Raw genomic sequence first — 24,404 nt, 5'->3', positions numbered from 1 at the left:
TTTCAGACTTATAAAACTTGTTTATTTGATCCTAAGATCAAACATTTACTCCTCATATATTGTAAGCATTAGTGTAGGTGATAAGTTTCAAAAAATGTGTAAATGCATTGAAATCTTAAAAACTACATCGGAAAGATCTTTCCAGAAAATAAAGAGACATACAGTAAACAGTTTGTTAAAAGCTGTTTAGTGTAAAATAACATAAAACATAAGTGCCATGTTATAGTGTTGTAACATCCATCCATGTGGCTTTGTAAAAGTGCTAAAAACCTGCAGATGAAACTAACAACCTTCATGTTTAGTAAATATAGTGATTAGTTCTTTACATACAAATGCTGTTATGGTATGCATTTCCCATTATGATAAACTAAATATTTTATAAGAACATTTTTGAGGGCCTCTTGTCTAATGTAATAGTGCAAACATCATTTAAAAAATATTAACTTACGGTTAAATTTCTTTAAATTCATTTTCTTACACCAGTGCATTAGATTTTACTCTTCGCTGTTAATGTGACAACTGCATGTTGAAACAAATAAAAAAGGAGACATTTTACAAATAAGACTAAAAAACCAAAAAGACACTTTCTCACAGACCCTCAAATACACGCACGCACACACGTTTTCTTACATTTATACATATTTTTTGACACAAAACATAGCTGTATTTACAGATGGTGCAAGTTAAACGGTGTTTACTCATGACCCACTGCTCTTGGCCACTCCTCAGCTGCTACGTTTAACATGCTGGCATACTGTAGATCTGCTTACATAGAAAACATAACAATCAGTAACAGCTGTATAATGATATACATATGCCTTTTATCATATGAAACTGAGAAATAGATTTTTATAGTGTCTGTATGATTTTACCTGTGTCTGAATGACTAGCTCCCACTTCATGTGAACAAACTGCATTAAAGAGAAGATATTACAAATATAAATGAGGTCATGAAACAAAAATCGCTACACTTTAAAATAAGGTTGTATTTGTTAAAGGGACACTTCAATTTTCTTGAAAATCTGCTCATTTTCCAACTCCCCTGGAGTTAAATATTAGATTTTTACCGTTGTGGAATCCATTCAGCTGATTTCCGGGTTTTTGGTTATTATTGAGCGCGATGCTAATGGTCTAATCAGATTCAATGGATTATGCTAAGCTATGCTAAAAGTGGTTGCGCTAGACCCGGAGTTCAGCTGAATGGATTCAAAAACGGTAAAAATAAAATATTTAACTCTAGGGGAGCTGGAAAATGAGCCTATGTTTTTTTTACAAAAAGTGGAGTGTCCCTTTAACATTAGTAAATGCATAGTTTTAATAAAGCTAATAGTTAATATATTTATATAGTCTTTCAGCATTTATTAATCTTTGTTAATGTTAGTAAAAACCAACACAGTTAATGATACTGTAGTTCATTGCACATCAACTTTTTATTTGTGCTTTTGATTTTAAAAATTTCTTAGTAAATGGGTCAGTGACAAAAACAGTTTGGCAAGATGAGAAATTCAAAAATCTTTTAAAAAAACCCAAATACTTGTTTAAAGGCATGCATCAGGTTTTTTTCAATGCACATAGTGTATTTATGTTGATTTTATGCAATAAAAAAATTACATTTGCACAATTTTTATGAAAGTTAAGACTGAATGGACCTGAAAATGTCAAATGGTGTAACCGCCAATTGCGCCAAAAAATGAGAAATATTAAATATTTTATCCACTTTGATGGCATGTAAGCGTAATCACAAAAAAAACATTTATTTATTTATTTATAAATTTATATTTTAATGCGTTTTTGTGATATTTGTCCTGACATATGCTGAAAGTTCTTTTTTCTAAATAATCTTTGACAAATTATTTAAAAAATCATATTACACTAAACTAGATGATTATATTTTTTTCCCCACATTTTTTTATGAATATATTTATAATTTAATAAATAAAATACTAGTTATACCAATTGACATAGGCTGATTACACCACAGTGACATTTTTGCATTTATCCCACAAATATTCTTTCGAAATGAAATAGAACCTGAAATGTTAGACTTGGTCCTCAAAAAGAGAATGTATGCAAGTAATCTGCAAATTTATTTTGAAATTTTAATCCTTTTACATTTCATTGAACCATACGGACACAAAATTTTTAACGTCACGTCATTGACCCAAATGAACATGAACTAAGATTAATAAATGCTGTAGTGTTCAGTGTTAGCTAACGTGTTACCTTATGTTAACAATACACCCTTATTGTAAAGAGGCCAAAATAAGAAAACAGTCTGGGTTGAGTATATATATCAACAGAGTCTGTGACCGGTATATTGCCTCATAGACTCCTGTATTACTGCATGTACAACACAAACTGAGGTACGAGCCAAAAAATGTTCCTACAGTAATCGACTGCATGCTACAGATGCTGCCGACAGAGATCGAGATGAACCCAGAATATTCCATTAAGGCCTTGTTTTGCTCATCACTACACCATTTGGTCTTTTTTGATGAGAAACCTTACATTAGAAGCATTATTCAAATCTACAATGTGGTTTAGAGATAACTAGTGAAATGTGATGGAAAGAAGGGTTGCAGGATCAGCTGTCATATCAGGGTTATAATGAGGAATGGGGTGGATAGTGTAGAGACAGGATGTCACCTAGAGCACAGTATCAAAATTAGGTCTAGAAGACCGAAAGAACCTGAGGGACCGAGAGGAAGGGTTAATATGATCACAAAGATCAATGGACAGTGGCATGACATCATTCAGCTGGCGACCGCTAACTGTCGTAGTATCATTTTATGTTTAAAAGAAGAAATAAACTCATACAGATTCCAAACAACATGAGGGCGAGGAAATGACACAATTTTCAACAACAATTTTTAACAAAACACGTGATGCACATAGTTCACATGAAGCAACAAACATATTTTGAAAACACTCCCAACACACATGACACTCCCAACACATATTTTAAAATTTGCGCCCCTCGGAAAAGCAGTCACCAGCCGCCACTGATAATGTCTGTGTCAAGTGTAAGGCTTCAGTCACACCAAAAGCGCTTTAAACGCTTGCAAACGCAAGGCGCGACGCACTGCCTTTTTTAAAAAAAGAGCAGTGCGACGCGGCTTTTCATATTGCTAAGCAACCACCGAGTCAGCTGTCTTGTCAATCAAATATTGAAGCGTGAGCGCTCTTTTGCTGTTAACTGTCATATCAGCAGAAACTTTAAAAAAGAGGACGCTTGCTCTGACCTTGTTTGAGGATGAGAGGTGCACAAACACGCAGGAGAGAGTGAGCGAGTGGAGTCCGGTTCTTCAAAGCAACTGTAAACTTCCCTCACCACAACGTAAGGCCCGCCTCTCCCCTCATTCGATTGGACAATGGAAAGACACGAATGACGTCGGGCGCTTCTCCGCTCTCAGCGCTCCTTCAAAAACGCGTGCGCGGCAGGCGGCAAAAAACCGCAAGGCGCTCGGCGCGCATAAACAGCGCGCAAACGCGCCCTGCCCATAGAATATCATTCAAAAAAGGCGCCTGCAACTGCCATAAACGCTATTGGTGTGACTGGCCCCTAACTTGTTAGTTCATGCCTTAAAGCAACACTATGTAGTTTTTTTTACCTTTAAATAATGTCTCTAAAATTATTTAGTGATAGAACAACTTTTAACTGGACAAATTGTACTGTTGCTGCAACCTGGAGCTGTAAGTCATTTTTACATGGAAACTACATAGTGTTGCTTAACCGTACATGAATTATAACTGTTATATGAGGATAACAGATGTTGATACTAAACATTCTCAGTAACTTTCCAATAGAGGAAAGGACTAGGAGTTTATCTAGAAGAAAACACAGAAACCAGAGACAAAACAAGCAGGCATTGTTTCACACCAACCACGTGAGCGCCTCAGGAGTACACTGAGGCATTCTTGCTGGAGTGGGACGGGGGGCGACGAACGATGTAAGCGGGGGGCGGCACCCTGATAAGAGCAGGGGGAACGAGAAGTGAAGTCATGAGGTGAGTTGGCGTGGTTATGATAGTGCGGAAATAAAGAGAGCGGGTTAAAGAGCGGTGGTGTCATGAAGGATTACCCTTAAAGGAAAACACCACAATTTTTCAATATTTTACTATGCTCATAGCTCAACTTAGATGAATTAATACATACCTATCTTTTTCAATGTGTGCACTTTTAATCTTTGTACAGCACTTCTTGAATGTGTTAGCATTTAGCCTAGCCCCATTCGTTTCTATGGCTCCGAACAAAAGTTGTATTTTCTGCCACCATACTTACTCGTGTAACTACACATGTGACAGTCTTTAAATGTGAAATAGAATGATTGAACGGGGTATTTATCCTTGTTCTGTGATGTGACATGTAGACAAAAAAAATTTGTTTGTGTCTGAAATGCCTTAAAAGCTTCCTAAAAACCTCTCTCAGATAGCTCTATTAGGGTGGGGGATTTTAAACAAGTGGTTTTGCACCTATTTGGCTCCCCCTACTGGCTTAATTTGCAATCTCATTACTGATTGGCTAGCTTTGCTGCCACTCAAAAAATTTAGCCAATTATTTTAAAGTGGAGGGGCAGTTAGATGCCTGTGATGTCATAAGCAACAGTTTTTCAGATTGGGCCGTTTTTCTGGCTGACTTTACTAAAAGAGGAATTTCTATGAGACTGAGATGTTTAGCATGTCTAGCACTTTTTGTATGTTTGTGAATGCGGGTAGACCACCATTATTCAACAAAGACAAGATAAAAATCGTTTTTCTTTTTTTGTCCCCTTTAAGTAGGGAAAACATGGAAGTGTTTGGTGGCTTATATTCATCCCTGTTTGGATCCTAAGGAATGAATGGGGCTAGGCTAAATGCTAACACATTCACGAGGTGCTGTACAAAGATTAAAAATACACGCACCGCAAAAAAGTTGAGGCAAGAACAAGTAAAAAATAGAAAAACGGTGGTGTTTTCCTTTAAAAATAGGCTTCGCTAATAATCTTTTTATATTAGCATTTAATATTTTTGTATCACATTAGACAGAGAAAAACTATGGTCTGTAAATATAATGCTACAAATTATGCTTAAATCAACTGATAATGTGCATTATATCTGCAGTGCACACAAATTTTTTTCTGACTAGATCATACCCATCAACCGTCCTGTTTTCCTAGGATTTTCTTGTATTTTACCATTCTATACCGCCATCATCTCGTTTAAATAATTTCCTGTATTTCTTCTGTATTTTTAGTCTTTCTATAAAAAATCTCAAAACATTTAAAAAAAAATCAAAAAAAAAAAAAAAATCTAATTTAAGTGAATTAAAATGTTTCATTAAAATCACATTTATTTTCTTTAAATTGTTATTTTAATTCTCAATTAACTTTGTTTAATTGTGTGTCTCTTATTTTTACATATTTTACATTGTTTTCTCATCCCTATGTAAAGCAATGTTGACAGGTATGGATGGACTAGATGTTAAAAACTGAGAATGAACAACTTTTCCAGTTTCTTCCACAAGGTGACGCTTCTCAAAATTTGAGCAAACATTGCATAAGCTACTTTGAAGCTTGGATGTCACATTTTGACAACTCCAGAAATTAAAATAAATTTTTAAGTATATCTGAAACCACGTACACTTGCATGAGATGATATATCAGTAGCTGCCGAATAAAAGCTGTTTTATTTCATATGGAGTAAAAGATGATGCATTTATTTCACAGAACCAGTAAAACATTACTCAAAACATTCGCTAGTATCACAAATACAAAACTACATCCACATCACTACAGTAGGTGTAGATGCCTACCATGTTGACTGCATCTTTTAAAGCTATAACTCATTCATGTGCACTGTAAATTGAGATGTTAATAGGACGTTGCACTGTTATCAGCAAGTACTGAGGTGATATGTGCAGTGCGTGCGGTTACAGCAAGAAAAAGTTGAGAAGATACAGTTATACGTTGTAAGTTTGTATGTTCTTACCAGCTGGATCTTATTGCTTCAATGTCGCTCATCAAACTCTGTGCAAGGCATATTCCAAATATCTGTGAACATAAATTTGATAATTTTTAATGAGAGAAACAAAAATTGGCTAAATGATAAGAGTTACATCAGATCAGGGTCATCTCACCTGAAGCAGTGCTATTCCTACAAAGATCCCAGCCACTAATGTCAGATTATTCTGTAGCCATGTCTCAAACTGTCGCTCACAGCCTTTAACATTTATGTACTGCTGTCGCACAGCTTCCATCTGAGGAACAAATGTTTAATATCAGGACAGATTGGTATTATTTTGTATGTATATAAAAGGATATAAATAAAAAGACTTTATTGGCGTCTATCTCATTTAACATTGCCTTTAATCGGGTTTTGGTTGAAAGCTTTAAAGTGAAAGTTCACCCAAAAATGAAAATGTAATGTTGTCACAAACCAGTATTTATTTCTTTGTTGAACACAAAGGAAGATATTTTGAGCAATGTTTGTAACCAAACAGTTTTTGAGCATCATTGACTTCCATAGTAATATTTTTTCCTGTATTTTTTCAAATGGTGCTTTTTTGGTGAACTATCCCTTTAAATATGATCCTGGGTTAACACAAAACATGTTTATTTGATAACATAAACACACCAGTAATAACCCAATTGTTAGCCATCTCCCTTTTAAAGTCAAGTCACTTCATGGGACTAGACGTTATCAAGGACTTTACTGTAGATGTCATCACAGGTGAAAATCTCAAAAACAATAGGGGAAAATTCTCAAAAAGATTGCCCCAAAGAGTTCTAAATGAAGTTTATTTAACTAAGTTTAGGAGGAGCATGGTCATGTTATCCAACCAATCAGCACGAAGAGGTGCCTATAAATAGCAGTCCCTCACCTCTGTCCCGTTTTTTTGCAGCATCCCTCCTCCACCCCATCACCTTACTCTCATCTAGTTTCATTTCCAAGTTAAAGAGGGGGTGGTACTCTGGTTTCGGGCTAAAATTACAGGCTTGGTGCCCTCCCCTCGGACAGCACGCCAAATAAGCAGTCTCTCATTCCCTATTGATTACATGTTAATGCCAACTTGTGAAATGTATTAAATGGAGTTTGAAGGAGTTGTTGGAAGCTTTGTGGAATAATGTAAAAAGTAATGTAACCCTACCCTTAAAGGATTAGTCAATTTTCTTTAAGAAAAATCCAGATAATTTACTCACCACCATGTCATCCAAAATGTCTTTCTTTGTTCAGTCGAGAATATTTTTTTTTAAAGAAAACATTTCAGGATTTTTCTCTTTTTAATGGACCCCAACACTTAACAGTTTTTTTCAACGGAGTATTCAAAGGACTCTAAACGATCCCAAACGAGGCATAAGGGTCTTATCTAGTGAAATGATTGTCATTTTTGACAAGAAAAATAAAAAATATGCACTTTTAAACCACAACTTCTCGTCTATCTCCGGTCCTGTGACGTGCCGGCATGAACTCACGTAATTGCGTAATGACCTAGAAAGGTCACGTGTTACATTACATTAATTAGTATCATTCGACATACAACAACGTCGGAACAGTCCTCTTTCTCCACATCTGTAAACACTGGGGCGCAGTTTTGCATACAATATCCGTGACCTCTTGACGTGATGACATATAGCGTAAGGTCGCGCTGGCGCATTACAGGACCGGAGATAGACAAGAAGTTGTGGTTTAAAAGTGCATATTTTTTATTTTTCTTGTCAAAAATGACAATCGTTTCGCTAGATTTTTAGAGTCCTTTGAAACTACGGTAAAAAAAACTGTTAAGTGTTGAGTTAAGTGTTAAGTGTTGGGGTCCATTAAAGTCCATTGAAATGAAAAAAAAAAATCCTGGAATGTTTTCCTCAAAAAAACATAATTTCTTATCGACTGAACAAGATAAATCGCTCCGGAGTATAAGTTGCATCAGTCAAAAATGCATTTTGAAGGGGAAAAAACATATATAAGTCACAGTGGACTATACGTCGAGTTTATTTACAAAATGATTAAATTTTAAAAAATCCCAAGCCGAAGAACAGACATTTAATCTGGAAAGGCAAGTTATTCAACTTAACAGTAGCACAGAACAGCAGGCTGAATACAGTACGTGTCTGTACATGTTAAAGTAACATAAACAGTTATTTGCATGATACACAATAGTATATAGAACATACCAGGCAGGCTGAACAGGCTAAATTAACACAAGCCAAATCAAGTTCAAAAAGGTCCCAAAGTCATTCCACATCACTGAGTTATATACATAAATCCAGGATTAGCATAGAGCGGACTCTCAAGGCTGTAGACGGTAAAGGTTTTCCTGGTTCATATGAAAAAATATTGACGTATAAGTCGCACCTGACTATAAGTTCCAGGACCCGCCAAACTATGAAAAAAAGTGTTACGTTTTGGTTTACATAAATGTGTGTGTACTGTGTATAATAATTATGTATATATAAATACACACCCATGCATGTACAGGTATAAATTTAAGAAAATTTTAAATGACAGAGGTAAGAAATACAGTAATGAGATGAGTAAATGTGACTCACAGTTTTGTTCCGAACGTCATAACCACACTGTGTGTTGATAACATCCCCCTGAAAAACATGTGATTTATGCAAAATTAATAGAAGGCAAAATTGACACACATCCTAAAGGAAACATGTTGACAGTAAAGAAACATTTACAGTATGGGTAAAAAGCTGTCAAGAGAGCGCAAACTGAGAGTGTGTTAGTTCATTTTTATAAGCCTTTTCTATTAAAAACTATTGTGTTGTTCACCCCAAAAATACTTAAATAAGTGTCCTTTTTTATAAACAAGCCCATTTTTTATATTCGATACAGTTTTTTAGATGGCGTACTGTAGTCGGCAACAGGCGAATCTCCTTTATGCTATAATGATGAATTACTTCATTCATTAAAGAGTCCATAATCTAAGTGCTGAATCAGATGTTGATTTATTAAGAGGCAATCGCTCATAAAATGCCATAATTCCTCTTTGCCGTAGATGTTGTCTGGTTGGTTGTCTATTGTCTGTGTAATGTTATTTTTACTCTGTGCACGTAGGCCAGATCCTGTTTTATATTCTCTCTTTTAGTTGCTCTTGTTTCCTCAAGGCCCACTTTCCTCTCTTGCTTTCAGTGTCACCCTTAAATCATGAAAATTATGCCAAGAAAACCAAGGCTTTATTTTTTGGCCTTAAAGGGATAGTTAACCCAAAAATGAAAATTCATTTATTCACTCTTATGTTGTTACAAACCTGTATAAATGTATTTATTTTGATGAACACAATAGAAGATATTTTTAGGAATGTTTGTAATCAAAATGTTCAGAGATTGTAAAAATGCTATGGAAGTCAATAGGGCTCCTTATCGGTTTGGTTAAAGAGCCAGTAAGATGACAATTTTAAGCATCCTATCACTGTTTATAAGTCCCGGACAACAGGTTTAAATGCATGCAAGGTCAAAAAACCCTGTAATTTTCTCAAAATATAAATTTAAAATTACCCCAATTCTCAGAGATCCCCAAACGATTCGTGTGAAGCCGTTCAACGACTCAAGTCTGCCTAAACCCCACCTTTCAGTAGCCTACTCTGCTCTGATTGGTCAACTGACAGAGTGTCTTTGCACAGATCACAGATCAGTCGCACAGACCACAGATCAGTGGCACAGACCAACAATAGTGCAACATGTATTGACCTCGTGCTAACATGATTCACTGAGAAGACATTATCAACATCAATACACATCATTCATCATTAATCCAGGCAATAACAACGACGATTGAAACTATCATTTTACACTCTTTTAAGCATTTATGTAAGCTAACCGGGTCATAGCAAAACCATAAGTGAGCATGCGTTAGCCGTTTGCTAACGTGACTCTCTGACAGTAAATTAAGAGTTTAAACAACAAAATCATTCATCATTAATCCAAGCAATAACAACGACGATCGAAAATAAAAAATTTACACTCATTTAAGCATTTATGTAAACTAACCGGGTCATAGCAAAACCCTTAGTGAGCATGAGTTACGTAAACCGCTTGCTATCGTGACTCTGACAGTATATAGAGTTTAAACAACGATATAATTCATCAATAATCCAAGCAATAAAAACGACTATAGACATTTTACACTCATTTAAGCATTTATGTAAAATAACCGGGTCATAGCAAAACCGAAAGTGCAGCATGCGTTAACCGCTTGCTAACGTGACTCTCTGACAACGACATCATTCATCATTAATCCAAGCAATAAAAATGATGATAGACATTTTAAACTCATTTAAGCAAGTATGTAGCTATAATCATACTTACAGGTTGTGGTTAGGAGACGCATGTTGTTCCAAATAAAGTGGGTACTGAACCATCTTTCATTGCCAAACGTCTACATCCTTCCGTTAAAAATTAATTTTAACCACTGATTCTTCACAGCCAGACACATTTAGTATATCCCTCCTTGAAAAAGTCTCCTTTGGTAGTGAAAACAACACAAACTGAAAACACAGCGTGAGCTGATGTTTACACACACTACCTAGCTGTGGGCGGGTCATAGTTTTCGTGTCTCTCGCGGGCAAGTATCTCGTGTGACTTGGATAAAGAGAGGCAGGAGATTCAATCCATATAACGACTCGTTTCAGCGATTCAGAGTCGACTCCCTGCTTTAGAAGCCAATAACTTTATTAATCGTGCACTTTTTGGTTCAACTACTTTACACGTTGTTTACATTGATGGACAGCTACATGACACACTGCAATACAGGTCAGTTTCGATTTTGGATCTGTGTGGCTCTTTAATGATTACAGAATCTTCATTTATTCTGGTGAACTATCCCTTTAAGGGCTTGGAAGTGAGAAAACAAGTATCATAAAGCACCATACTTCAAAGCATACTATAATACAAGTGAAAAACATGACATTGAAATGGTTTAAACAATGTGGTAGAAACCTTTTTAGAAAAGGTAGACAAGTATTTTACCGTTAAATTTTTTAGGCAACAGGAGAAGGGCACGCCACATTTTTCTCGGCTGTGGTTTTCTTTTGTGCAGTTGAAGTAGATGTTCTGGTCCCAGTCATCTGGTCCATTCAGACCACAACATTCCCACTTGGAAAAACAAAGAATCAGGGCTTAAATCAGCAATTTAAATTGATTAATAAAAGATCAGCAATAGCAGAGTGCTCGGCTCCGAAGCAAAAGAGTACTGATGCAGTAGTTGAAGCAGATTGGTCTCGCTAAGCGAGTTCCCAATTCAGCCAGCACTTTGCAGTTCGGGTGGCCCGCCTAAGCTGGGACACCCTACCGCCTTAACTAGGTCATCTAAAGAAAAATCCGCTACCCAAAAGGCCATCAAGTGTATCTCGGAGAATAGCGCGATAACTAGCCAGTTGATAAAACGCATGTCCGTGAGAACTGTAAGTGGACTTATGTTTATTTAAAGGGGGGGGGGGGGGGGTTCAATGGTATTTCAAGCATTCTGACTTATTAACACAGTTATAGAGTTGTTTCCTCATGCTAAACGTAGGCAAAGTGTCAAAAAAGCAGTTGGACATGTTAGAGAGTATTTTTGTCCCGAATGCACTTCGCCAGGGTTCGTACAAATTTAGGAAAGTTTTTTTTTGATTACAGGTCCAACTGACGTTTCAGGGGTTTTCTATACGTATCACTTATTTATATGGGCACTTCCCCCGGAAAACCCCGCCCACCCGTCAATCAGCGGGAGACGCTAGAGCTTCCAAACATCTTATCACGCCACTCAGCTTTGTTTAATTTCAAAACTCAACAATGGCACGAAAGATGAAGTGTGTTTTTGGATGTAAGGAGAAGAAATCCAGCCTTATGAAAACAATGGATAATTCTTGCAATATAAAATATTTGCTTAGGTTTGTCTTTATTAACCCCTTAGTTTCACTTCATCACGCAGTCAAAATTAAGTTTTATTTGAGTGTTCTTAATAAACATTTTTTCATTTTCATCGCCCCTTTGATTGCTCCACACACAGGCCACGCCCACCCACCCAACCTTACCACCTTAACTATCACATTTTCTGCGGGAAACCCTGCAATTCATGGACTATAAGTGAACTATGAAATTAAAGTGAAGCATTTTTTGCTTACGCCCTTTATGGGCTTTCCCAAATAAAAGAAAATGAATTTACGCATTTACGTGACCCCACACATTCAGTTTATTAAGCATAATTGGCGTAAGACTAACTAACATTAACAAGAATTAATACATGCTGAAAAACTATATTGTTCATTGTTTGTTCATGTAAGTTATTGCATTTATTAATGCTAACTAACACAACTTTATTGTAAAATGTCACTGAATGTTTTTATTTATGCTCACATAAGACTGAGTAAAGTCGATGAGGTTCTGTAAATCAATGTCGTCCCTGTAGGCTTTTATGTTCTTCTGGATGAAAGCGTTGAGCTGTTCCTTAATCCCGTCTTTAAAGACAAAGGCCAGGACTCCAGCGGTCAACTCCAGAAAGAAGATGATCCCTAGAAACACAGAAAACTGGAAAAAGCGACAAATATGCTTTATTATATTATCACATTAAGGAGATTTTTTATTTTAGGTTTGTGAAACTAAAAAAAAACATATTTCCGGTGGACCACCCACATTGTAGGGTGTAATTGATGACAGTAGTATTGGCAGGTCTTCACAAGACACCAAAGTTTGGTTTTAATTGGAAATGTTACTTAGTAAAAATATACTGTATATATGTGTTTAATGTTTCCCCTCATCAACATGTGCCAACTAAAATGAAAATATTTTAATGGCCATGAAACCAATAAGTGAAATTCTAAACTTAAACAAATCCTTCAACCCATGCGAGTATACGGTAACAATGTAAACATCAACATGACTGAGATAAGACAGTCTAAGTCCATTAGTGTATCTCTACGACTCTCAGGGATAAATGCATCACTCTATAAATGTAGTACTTCCTTCCTTTGAAGTTCAAAACTTACAAATTTGAGCAGTAAGGTGTTTTCCCTTAGGGCACCAATACAGCCAGCAAAACCCAGGATGAACATCACAAATCCTACTACCAGAAACAACCACACCGGATCAAGTCCACTCATATTAGTGATGGAGGAGATGTTAGAGAGAACTCCCTTAGGATCAGAAAGTGAGAAAGAGTGTGGTTTAGCTTTAAACTAGCACAAATATGAAGAACACAAAGGGTCTCAGCTTCCCTTGGATATTAATAAACTGATTGTAAATATAGTTTTTCTTACCTTCTCACTCCATGCCCACAATCCAATCGCAAGGAAAGCCACTCCCACCAACTACAAAACAAGAGGGATATTACATCACTCTTAATAAATGTGATATACACACATTCCTAAAAAAAGCAAATTGAAGACACATGAGTTGCGTCAGAATTGTTTCGTTGAAAAGTTGCATTAAACTTTTCAGGGTTTTTTATAGTCTGGGTTTTTTTCTCTGGACTATAAACAGGAATACAAACAGGAATCTATCACCAGATAAAGCAAGAATGGCATTTGGCAGGGTACACAGCAATCTGTCCAGTGCAATTCCCCCCCCCCCTCATAAAGTCCAAATAGTAAACATCTGGGATAAACAGATGACAAGCATTTTTTTCTTTTGTCATTTACTTAGTTTAATGAAAAAATAAGGCCTTACCAGTGAATGTAAGACACACATTCATCTCTCTCAAATTTTCAGTGTGTGTCAATACGACTGTTTCTGTATTCTGGTCTTACATGGTGAAGACATCTGACCAGTAAGGTGGTCCTTATAATGGGTACATTTTTTATTAATGTTCAACTCTCACCCCCTAAATGTTTTAGGATATCAATAAAAACACACTGTGCAATTTTTTTTATTGTTCCTACAATATATAGAGGTTGCTCAAAGCCTTTGAATATTTCCAAAATCACATATTTTTGCAAAGACTGTACCATTTAAAAACACACAACACACATAATGCTTCTTGGAGGGTAACTTTGTTCCAGTTATTTCAGTCTCTGCTGATCCGAGTAACCATATAGCAGACTTGCTTGTGTTGCTTCAGCCATTGTCTCAGTGTATATTGTCTATTGTGTTTCATTCACATTGAAGCTTTCTTGCTTTGAAAGACATATCACAACTAAAACAGGAGTTTGAATCGCATGGAGTATGGTCAAATAAGTCCATTGCTGCCATAAGTATATTTTATTAAACAATTATACATGCTAGAACAAAGTATCACATAATACGCAATGTGTTAAACTTCAAAGGTCTTGAACAACCTCTAAATATGAATAAATATTGAAATAAATTGTGCCCAAATTTTTATTTATGTATTCAAACATATTGGTGGGGTGAGAGCATGACATTTTAAAAGTTGCAAAATAAGGACCACCCTACTGACCAGACATCTGGTTCGTGTCATGAAACTTATTTCCTCATTTACTGGAATGGCAAATTGACTTTTGCTCACAAAATCTTTAGTAAGAAGAAAAAAATTCAAATTTAAAAGTATGATATTTATTATTTATAAAATGACCACACTATATGTTTTAATGTAACGTTATTTTATTTAGGCAATTCATAAAGTGCATTTCTTCAGCTACTGAATTCATTTGAAGTATTTTTAGCCTCAATAAATATAAATCGATCAGCCATTACATTATGTCCACCTGCCTAATATTGTGTAAGTCCCCCTTTTGCCACCAAAACACCCCTGACCCATTGAGGCATGGTCTCAACAAGACCTTTCTTTCAGAACCAGAATTCACTTTTCATTACAGTAGCTCATCTGTTGGATCGGACGACATGTGCCAGCCTTCGCCCCCTATGACCATGTTGCCGGCTCACTGCTTTTCCTTCCTTGGACCACTTTTGATACTGTAGGTACTCACCAGGAAAACTCCACAAGAGCTGCAGTTTTGGAGATGCTTTGATCCAGTTAGCCATCACAATTTGGCCCTTTTCAAAGTCGTATAAATCCTAATGTTTACCCTTTTTTCCTGCTTCTAACACATCAACATCAACTTTGAGGTCAAGTGTATTGGCCTGAATACATCGTTTTGAAGATTAGCTTACAATTAGTGATAGGACAATATATTGCAAAGGCCGATATATTGGCCAATATTTGTTTTGTTTTTTCGGCATCGGACAATATTTTTTATCGTCCAGTGAATTTCTTTGTCGAACGCGACCATCCGCGTGTAGCCGCGGGGAGTATACTTGGAAAGCTGCGCGGACGCGTGCACGCGCGAGCCGGACACGGAAATGGTATATCCCAGCCTTAAGGATACGGAAACATTAAAACCATGTCTGCATTTGTGATCGTAGAAACGACAAACAACAAGCACTACTCTGCACTGCACAAAACTCGTGTCAATCATGGTTTAGTTAGTAGTAAATTATTTAAATATAAAAAAAATAGAGTACTTACAGCGGGCAAAATTATGATAATGACCGTCATGTCCATGTCAACCAAAGAACAGTGGTGGCCGGTGACTTCTTTTTCAAGGGCGCACGATGCGAAGCTTGTCACAATATGTATTTAGCCCGTCACGTGTGTGGCCCGTCATTTCAAAATGTGTGTTTGGCATGTTGTGTAAACTTATGTGCATCACACATGACGTCAAAATACGAGCCTGCTGCAGATGCTTTGAAGGGGTTTATTAAAAAAAGCAGCTTGCGTTTGCCAGATACTCATTTTATCTTATGTATAATCAGACTTTAGTGTTAAGTTAGTGTTTTGCAAATATTTTGTGAACACGAGCATCTCTTTTATGATAAATCCTTTCAACACGTGTGCTGCAGGCACGCATTTTGACAAGATACATGATGCACATGGTTCACATGATGCAATGAACACATATTTTGAAATGATGAGCAACACACATGACAAACACATTTTGAAGTTGTGCCCCTCAGAAGAGAAGTCACCGGCCGCCACGGCTGAGGAAATAAATTATTGCCTACAATCCTTGTTTTTATTGTAGTACAAGAAAAGAGATGGAAAGGATAACTCGCATATTTTTACTTTTTGCAGAAATGTAAAATCGTAAATCGATTTAAATAGGTGCTCTTTAAATGAACAGTAATTTTCAAAGGGATCAGGACCTTTTGTCCAGTCGCACTGCATGTCTCAAGCCAGTAGAGGCTTGGAAAATTCCCAGAATTTAATTCACAATTCAAAACAACATTCATGGCTACATTTTGCAAAGTCCTGTTACTTTCTTGTAATGCTACATCTTTTCATCTGCAGTGCTGGGACAACGGCTCACACAAGGGCCCTTGTGTCCGTGAATACTCATGGTAACAGTAATGTGATTGTCACCCACATACAATACAGTACTTTTCTTACTAAAAATACTTTTTTACACATATCAATAGCAGTTCATGCATATTTGAAAAAATGTCCCTGCTGGAAAATATGAAATCAATGCTGGTGTTATGCTGGTGGACCAGTCTTTCCAAATTATTGGAAATTCTTATAATGATAATTCATAATAAAGTAGTTATGATGTTGTTATATGTTGTTATGAATACGTCTTTCCGTGATTTTGCGTTGATATTTCTGGTTGAACAAGGAAACCTTGCTTGGCATCTTCTGTTAAATTTGTATTCCTTAGAAATAAAATATATATAGAGAAAATGGATAAAAGGAATGTACAGGGTTAATTCACAAGAAATCAAAGGATATATAAATATTTTATAAAAAAGTTATTTCAGTTAATTGAAGCACTTTATTAAAAAAAATGAATAAACAACATATCTAGTCACTTACAAAATGGTTTCAAAAATAGACTGAGACTGATCCATGAGGGACAATTCTGTTTTTTGGAAATTCTTTGGTATTCAAAGCTTCTATTCATATCCATCCAACTTAGAGAGCAAAACGGAAACATGCAGCTACTTAAATCATTGTGGGGCAGTTTCCTGGACAGGGATTATCTCAAGCCAGGACTAAGCCTTAGTTTAACTAGGAAATATAACTAGTTTTAACAAACATGCCTTACTAAAAACATTACTTGTGTGCATTTTGAGGCAAAACAAAGAGCACGGATGTATTTTAAGACATGTCAGTGCAAGTTGTTTTCGGTTTGGACGGTAAGTCTAATCCCCGTCCGGAAAAAACGCCCGTGTGTGTTGTTTTTAGGATATTAAAGTTGAACACACATCTCTCTATATATTTGTCTACTTATACATGAATAAATGTTTATTCTATCAGTTATGTTAATGCAGTCTTTTAACAACGTGAATGATCTGAAATGTATGACAAACAGTAGGCACCAAGGTTAATCATTATAGGTTAATAGGCCAATAAATAGGTTTAAAGGGGTAACAAATATTCAGGACAAATACCCACTATTATGGATCAAAACAACATGCTGTGCCAAAGGTGAAGTATATGAGAGAACTACAAATTAGATATAAAATCTAGATTTGCAAGTTATTGAACCCCTGTCGATCCTATATCAACAGATGACACATTTGCATATTTTTATTTTTATTAGTGATTCACCGAAATGAAAATTCTGGGCTAAAACCCAAACAAAAAGTTTGGATGCACCGAAACATGTTTTAAAAAGTTTTTGTTTAATTGTATTAATTTTAGACTTAAAATACCAATAGAGTTTGTTATTTTCATTTTTATTTTATTACACGACACAATATAACATATTTAAGCATATTAAAGTGTTTTTTCCTGTTTTAAAACATGAATTTATAATGTTTATTAGTGGAACTAAAGGTTGGATTAAACTTGAAACGCACGTGATCGTTGTCATCAGTGAGGCGAGCAATCACGTAAAGCTGTGTCGTCATCACAACTCCGTGCAGCCGCTCTGGAGAAGCTGCACTGCCTGAGCTAGCCGGCTACTCTCGAAACGCTCTCGCGGTACTTAAAAACCATATGACACAATCACGTGCCTGCAGCGCCAGCTGAAGTCGGACAAAATTACTAACCGGAATGCACTGCTTCAAGTCAGCCGCCGATCGGTCTGCGCAGCGCCGCATGAAGTCGAACACACCTACTATCTTTTGAAGATTGTGATTGGTTGGTTGTCCAAGAAGGAAGAAAAAGAGTAATAATAGGATCTATTATTAGCCATCAATTTGAAATTGCAGGTATACTTTTACCTATAATATATATATTTATATTGACCTTAAGACCTCTTTTAAGGGTTAAGATGCTTTCTGAATTACTTTTTTCTTTAATTTTAAGAGTAAACGCCCACATTTCTAAGAACTTTCTTAGAAATGCGTCACTAGTAGCTACTTTTTGCATTAAGATTCTTTAGGGATAAAGGCCCTGATCTTGAATGGTAAATGTACTACCATTTGGCATTTGTATGTTTTATTGTCAAGAAATCATAAGTCTTTTACTTTCATTTTTTACCTTTTTTTGTGTACAGCACTTTGGCCAGCCTCGGCGGTTTTAAATGTGCTTCACAAATAAAGATTGATACTGTAGAGATTGATACCATAATGTGAACGCACAAGCTTTTTAGTTGAATGCATTCGTGTTTACTAAGCTGCCATTAAGACCAGCACAGACTGAATCTTGAAGGTACAGAAAATGACATAATGCCTTAGTGGAAATGTCCTGTATACTGTAGTACAGCCAGTAAAATGTCCAACAGAAACAAAGAAGTGCTTTGACACATTTGACAATGTGGAATTGAAACTCACATGTGAGAGTGCACTGGAGGATATTTTGAGGGGTATGTAATATAATAATAATAATTCACTTACACTATTCTTAAACAATAGGTGAAATTACTCCTTAATTTATTTATGTGCTTTGTAAAGTTTGTATTCATCTGTTAGCATGGATATGGTTTGAGCCTCTTGATGTTGACCCAAATCAAGAATGTAAAGCAACAAGGGTGAGATCATAACAGGAAATGACCTGATCAAGCCTGATTTAGTGCACTGTGTCATGTCCTTACAGTCTTTATCAAACCAACGATTTGGGTGAAACATGTGATGTTACTGATGCAGCACATTTGAATGTACTATAGTAATAACACATGCAATAACTTTTCAACATCTTATAGAAATCTTAAGATCCTAAAACAGTAACACATACCAAAAACATGTATCAAGGATTCAGAAATGCTATAAAAAACACATTATTTCTCAATTTTAAGAAATGCACTACTCAAATACCAGACATATTTATGTTACTACATTACTGAAAAGGCTCCTAGATGTGTTATGTTGTATACAGTAGATATTTTATATAATACCATACATACATTTGGGTAATTCTAGAGTGTTTATACAGTAACTTACATATATAATATGTGCTATATGTAATACTCTTCATAAGGATCCTATCAACGTTTGCTAAAATACTATAAAATCTTGTATATTTTAACAAAAAGTTGAAGCAAAAACATTTCACATACTCTTTCAATTTCTAAAGGTTTGGGCTAACAATCATAAATATCGTGTTTTGGACGAAACCATAGTCATATGTAATGGAAAGTTCCTAAAAATTTATACCCACGTGATTTTGGATACCATTTCTAAAACATCATTGCGCGTGTTGCCAATGCAAACGTCACGAGTTCGAGCTCGGAAAACACATTGGCGATTTAAATGCATAACCTGAATGCACTTTGTATAAAAGCGTCTGCCAAATGCATAAATGTAAATGTCACAGTGCTGATTTGAGATCAGATGCATTGCTCCTCCTCGGTGAGAAAGCGGATTAACTTATCTGCAGGACGCACTTGTCTTTAAACGGATGGCTTTTCGGAAAATATAACTTGTAACCAGAAAAAACTCGACTGTGTGCTGATGTGTTCTTGTAGCTCAATGGTATTGTGGTAGGAGCAGAGGTGTGGGCTCGAGCCAAGCTAACACACACAGTGTAGCGTCTGACAAATGCACAAACCCCAAATAAATTTTCATGTGACACGATAGATAACCGAAAGCTTCTGTAGGCTGACCGACAGTGATCTTTCGATTTCTCCTATTGCAAACAACGAACAAAGAAACCCAATTTAATGCGAGGGCGAATTAACCCTTATTCACATGCACTGATGACATATAAACAAAGAGGTATGGTAACATCACAAAGCTCTTACCCAAAATATTATGTTAAATCCAAAAATAGAGTATTTGATGAAGCAGCTGACTTCTTGACCCTTATGCTTTCCTGACATCATTATTGTGACATAAAACGCGTATTGGTTGATTATTCCGTTTGTAGGACATCGACGAGAAACTGTCCCAGTAATGTTATTTTCCACATGAAGGAAACATAACGTTCACCAACTACACCAGCGCAACTGTATAACATCAGCGCCTGTCTGTATCAAAGAGAAATCTGCGTCCGACCACAAAATAAAGGCACGTCGCTCACACCGCATTTACTTCACACCGCTTTTTATGCACACTTGATATGGCTGCTGTTGATTGACAGCACTGCGATTCAATCAGCCAATGCACAGCAGTCTTCTTGGTCTTTTCTCCTCAACACGATTTCTCTCCCTTCACGCACTCAGCTACTAGTCATACTACATTTTTAATACTTTAGAAATATTACATTAATATTTAAGACTCATTGAAGTAACTTTAAATGTTCAGCTTTGTCCCTTGCGTTGATGTTATTTTCACAGAAATAAAAAATTAAGGCGTGTCATATTGAGTAGTCCCGCCTCTTGTTAAAATAGCCAATAGTATTTAGTTTACCTCACAGCCTTGAATCTTATGTGATGCACAGAATGATGTTACAAAAATCGTTGATCCGTACCTGTGAAAATGTAAGTTTTAAATGATTATATCTTTTAAATGCGGCTAGCACATTTAAATGAAAAAGTAATAAAAAACAAAATTTAAATTTTATGGTCACTTGCGGTAAAAGATGGGTAAAAATGATCACTTGCCAGAAATGTTTCTCTGTCGGGAACAAACAGATTAATATATTGAGAATATGTTATAAATTTAAAACAATTGATTATGCATCTTTAATAACATATCTATGTACACAACAAATATATAGATACAAGGAGATAAACTTTTAAAAAAGCAATGGTTAGTATGATCACTTGAGGGTCAGCTGGTTACCTTTGAGATGAAGGCCACAGTGGGAAGGCTGGATGAGTGCTGGTGCATAAAATAGATGAGATATTGCTTCTGACTTCTGAAAATATAAGATGTTTGCTTTGCCTGTGCCCTTAAAAGAACATCTTGCAAACTTATTCCTAGCTGAACAAGGACACAATGTTGATGCCCACCCTTTAACTGCCGTGAAAACTGTTATTGTTTGTTGACAATGTACAGTAACCAGCTATGTTACAGAATTTTTCAGCACTATAAACAGTTTTTTTATTACATTTTAGCTCTTTGCTATATATAACATTCACACATTTATTTATTGATCATGTAAATAATAGAATATATTGTAGAAGTCCTATATTCACTCAGTTATATAAAACATGTGCTCTTTTGTGACATCATGTGGCCCAAAATGCCCACATAGCATATATATATATATACGTATGCGTAATGCACAAATTTGTTCATAAAATGTGCGTATGGATGTCATGATTTTACACTAAAATTTATTTTAAATGTATGCAAAAACGTAAGAACAACTTAATAAACCACACGTTTGCAATAATCATGAACAAGGGAAAAAATATAAATTAATAAATTGAATTATTTAAATTTTCCTTGTTCATGATTATTGCGTATAGTGTGTTCTAAGTTGTTCTTACATTTTTGCAAATATTTAGAAAAATTTTTAGTATGAAAGTTTTTGTTGATTCATGACTTGTTAGTTAAAACGTCCAAACGCATATTTCACAAAAAATTGAGACCCAATGCTTGCGTTTCAATTACTATCATAATAATAAAGGTGATCTGGAGGTACATAGCTCAGTTTTTCGATACAGTATCAACAGATAAACAATCCATTAACTACAAACGTGTTTGATATGTATATGCATGAGATGTTCACTGAGAAGTTTGCAGACAGGTGCATCTCTCTGCTTTGATATCCTTTATTTCCTTTATAATAATGTCAGAAGTATCAATGCTGTACATTACGAGCAGAGACGACAGTCCTTGAGGAACGCAGCTGGATCTAGAAAATGCATTATGACAAAAGTCACAAACCTGTGTATCCAAAACTGTAACTCTGTGAAATCTGTATGAGAATAAATGAGGTAAAGGAAGGGTAAAGTTGACTTACCTTTGAAGTAAAGCATTCGTGCTACGCTTGTCCTGTTTCTGAAAAGTCATGGATGATGGTGACATTTGTTTTGAACAGTTTCCTCTAAAAAAGTGATTCAAATGACACATCTGGTTGTTTCATATACAGTACATCAGTAAATACACATGTATTAATGTAATTATAGTAGACATGTTATACCTGCAAATACTGATGTTAAAATGTGATGGCTGTAGGATCCATTGACCCAGCTCGCTTGAATGGAGGTTAATGTGACGTACATACAGTTTGCAGGCAGTATGCCTCAAATGCCTTTGTTTTTTGTTATATTCTGAGCTGACCATACAGTTGTGCCTTATCCTAGCCTCAGGTCTCTCTCCAGTGGTCTTCTGGTTCAGCTCCATTGATTTGGTCCTGTAAACCACCAGAAGTGGCTGACTGAGAGAGCTCCTGTTCAGGCAGTAGAGGCTCTGTGTGAGGGCCTCATGGAGAACCAAGCTGCCGCTGTCGTCCCAAAAGCGCAACTGAAAGCCCAGGGTGTCCGAATGGGGCAGGTGTTGGGTTATCGCAGCGGTCACGTCAAAAACATCATAGCCCGATGGAGGTAGCTTGTTGAGGCTCAATAATTGCTCCACAAGAGGGCCACTAATGCTCAGATTAGCAGTTTCTGCCGAAATACTGTGCACTGTGACAGTAACACTTAGTGGCTCGGGGTGTAGAGTCTTTCTCAACAGAACCAGCTCCGCAACCCTCATGTATGGGCTTAGATGAGACATGTTGAACCAGATCCAACCTGGAGTACCGTACTTTGAGTCTTTTTTAAAAAAAAGAAAGAAGTTTTAACCTTCTTGAATTTTAATAACTTATTGAATTTTAATAACTTATTAAAATTATTATTAAAGTGTAAAGTAAAACCGGTTTCAGTACAATGGGGCCCAAAAGTCAGGGACCACACTCTTTATATTCTTTACATTTACTGTATATTTACAGTACATTTTTTGTACAGTAATTTAAAAAAAATATTTGTGAAGGTTACAAGTTACAACCAATCAAAAATACTTTACTTTATAATATAGATCATGCCAAATTTCCACACACTGTTTTAATAAATATTATAAAAATTATTTTGTGATACTTTTACAATCTAAAAATCAAAAAAAAAGACTAAAATTTTTTTCTCAACTAATATTTTTAAATTGTTTTAAGGTAACTTACTTTTTAAATTAAACCAATTTTTTTACAGTGTGTCATTAAAACAAACTAAGACCAAATACGATTACATGTCAGTATAACATTGGAAAAGTATATTAAATAGAAGCACTACACTGTTTACCCAGATCTTGTCTTTACTTAAACAATCAAGTAAACATCACTTAAAATGTTGTGTTTTGAAGCCAAACCTTAAATTTTTTTGTTGATTTAACTTTTAAGCTTACAAAATCCATTAAACTATAAAATTCCAGCAAAATGAACTTAAAATTATTAGTTAATGTTGTGAGGAATAAGTAATCATTACTTAAAGTTTTTAGGGTAACAAGTTTGCTTAATTTTTTTAAGTAAACTCAACTTATCCGGGCTTACAGTGTAGTTGTCTTAGATGTTTGGACTCCACTGTATTTTTTACAGTAAAAGTAATGATCTAGAGACAGAATAAGAAAACGGCAATTGTTGGTAATAAAAAACTGTACTATAATGGAGAATGTTAATTTAAATCCGTTTTTAATATTGTATTAACTGTGTTTATAAAATATCATGTATATTATATAATATTTTACCTTCACTGCTCCGGAAACTCTGCACGAGAGTCCCATCAGCATCACTCAGATCTCTCGCCTGTGTATCCAGGGTCTGGTACACCTGCTTCATATAGGGGTGTGGCTTTGCCTGTTGAGGTGTTGACATTTTATTAATGTGCAACATCTCCAAAATAGCTTTGCTAAAGTCTCTTTGCTCCAATTCCTCTTCTAGATCGTCCACCAAAGTAAAGCCACGATTCCCACCTATGCCTAAAAGAGCAATCAGGTAGCATAAAAATGATTTTAAGTAACCCATTCTGTGAACTAAAGAACTGATAAAATAGTTAAGAAAAGCTTAGCACCGATTCACCCACACAACAAGATCAACAAACAGTGAGGACAGCAGAACCTTTGCTTAGTAATTAGTGGGTGGGGAAGATTCACAGTCCATGCAGCCAAACACTGAAAAAAAAACTATTGCTGTTCTCCCACAGAAAACCTTGGGAATGTTACACTTCATTTGACAAACATTGTGTTC

General features: G+C 35.8%; 2 protein-coding genes across 4 annotated transcripts; both read right to left on the bottom strand.

The window, feature by feature from the left end:
- tspan5a (tetraspanin 5a) lies at nt 1-20,387 on the bottom strand. 3 transcript variants are annotated; one of them, XM_065288897.2, is made up of 11 exons: nt 20,041-20,387; nt 13,216-13,266; nt 12,946-13,092; nt 12,317-12,487; nt 10,949-11,074; nt 8,522-8,569; nt 6,115-6,234; nt 5,967-6,028; nt 3,885-3,969; nt 873-911; nt 1-762 (listed from the first exon to the last, which is right to left on the bottom strand). In XM_065288897.2, the coding sequence occupies exons 1-9, from the start codon at nt 20,119-20,121 to the stop codon at nt 3,897-3,899; spliced, it is 879 nt and encodes a 292-aa protein (XP_065144969.1). In that variant the 5' UTR covers nt 20,122-20,387; the 3' UTR covers nt 1-762; nt 873-911; nt 3,885-3,896. The 3 variants fall into 3 exon arrangements, with proteins under 3 accessions (XP_065144969.1, XP_065144970.1, XP_065144971.1); XM_065288898.2 differs by lacking the exon at nt 3,885-3,969 and adding an exon at nt 2,647-2,689 and having other exon boundaries at nt 20,041-20,385; XM_065288899.2 differs by lacking the exon at nt 3,885-3,969 and having other exon boundaries at nt 20,041-20,380.
- Nucleotides 20,388-20,701: 314 nt separating this feature from the next.
- Nucleotides 20,702-24,249, bottom strand: LOC135778530 (bone morphogenetic protein 2-B). Its single transcript, XM_065288896.1, has 4 exons — nt 23,906-24,249; nt 22,332-22,944; nt 22,152-22,235; nt 20,702-22,043 (listed from the first exon to the last, which is right to left on the bottom strand). Exons 1-4 carry the CDS (start codon nt 24,180-24,182, stop codon nt 21,914-21,916), a joined length of 1,104 nt encoding a protein of 367 aa, XP_065144968.1. The 5' UTR covers nt 24,183-24,249; the 3' UTR covers nt 20,702-21,913.
- Nucleotides 24,250-24,404: the final 155 nt, after the last annotated feature.

This window comes from Paramisgurnus dabryanus, chromosome 2, assembly GCF_030506205.2.
Source record: "Paramisgurnus dabryanus chromosome 2, PD_genome_1.1, whole genome shotgun sequence".
Lineage (NCBI taxonomy): Eukaryota > Metazoa > Chordata > Actinopteri > Cypriniformes > Cobitidae > Paramisgurnus > Paramisgurnus dabryanus.
This window is presented reverse-complemented; position numbering and strand designations above follow the sequence as displayed.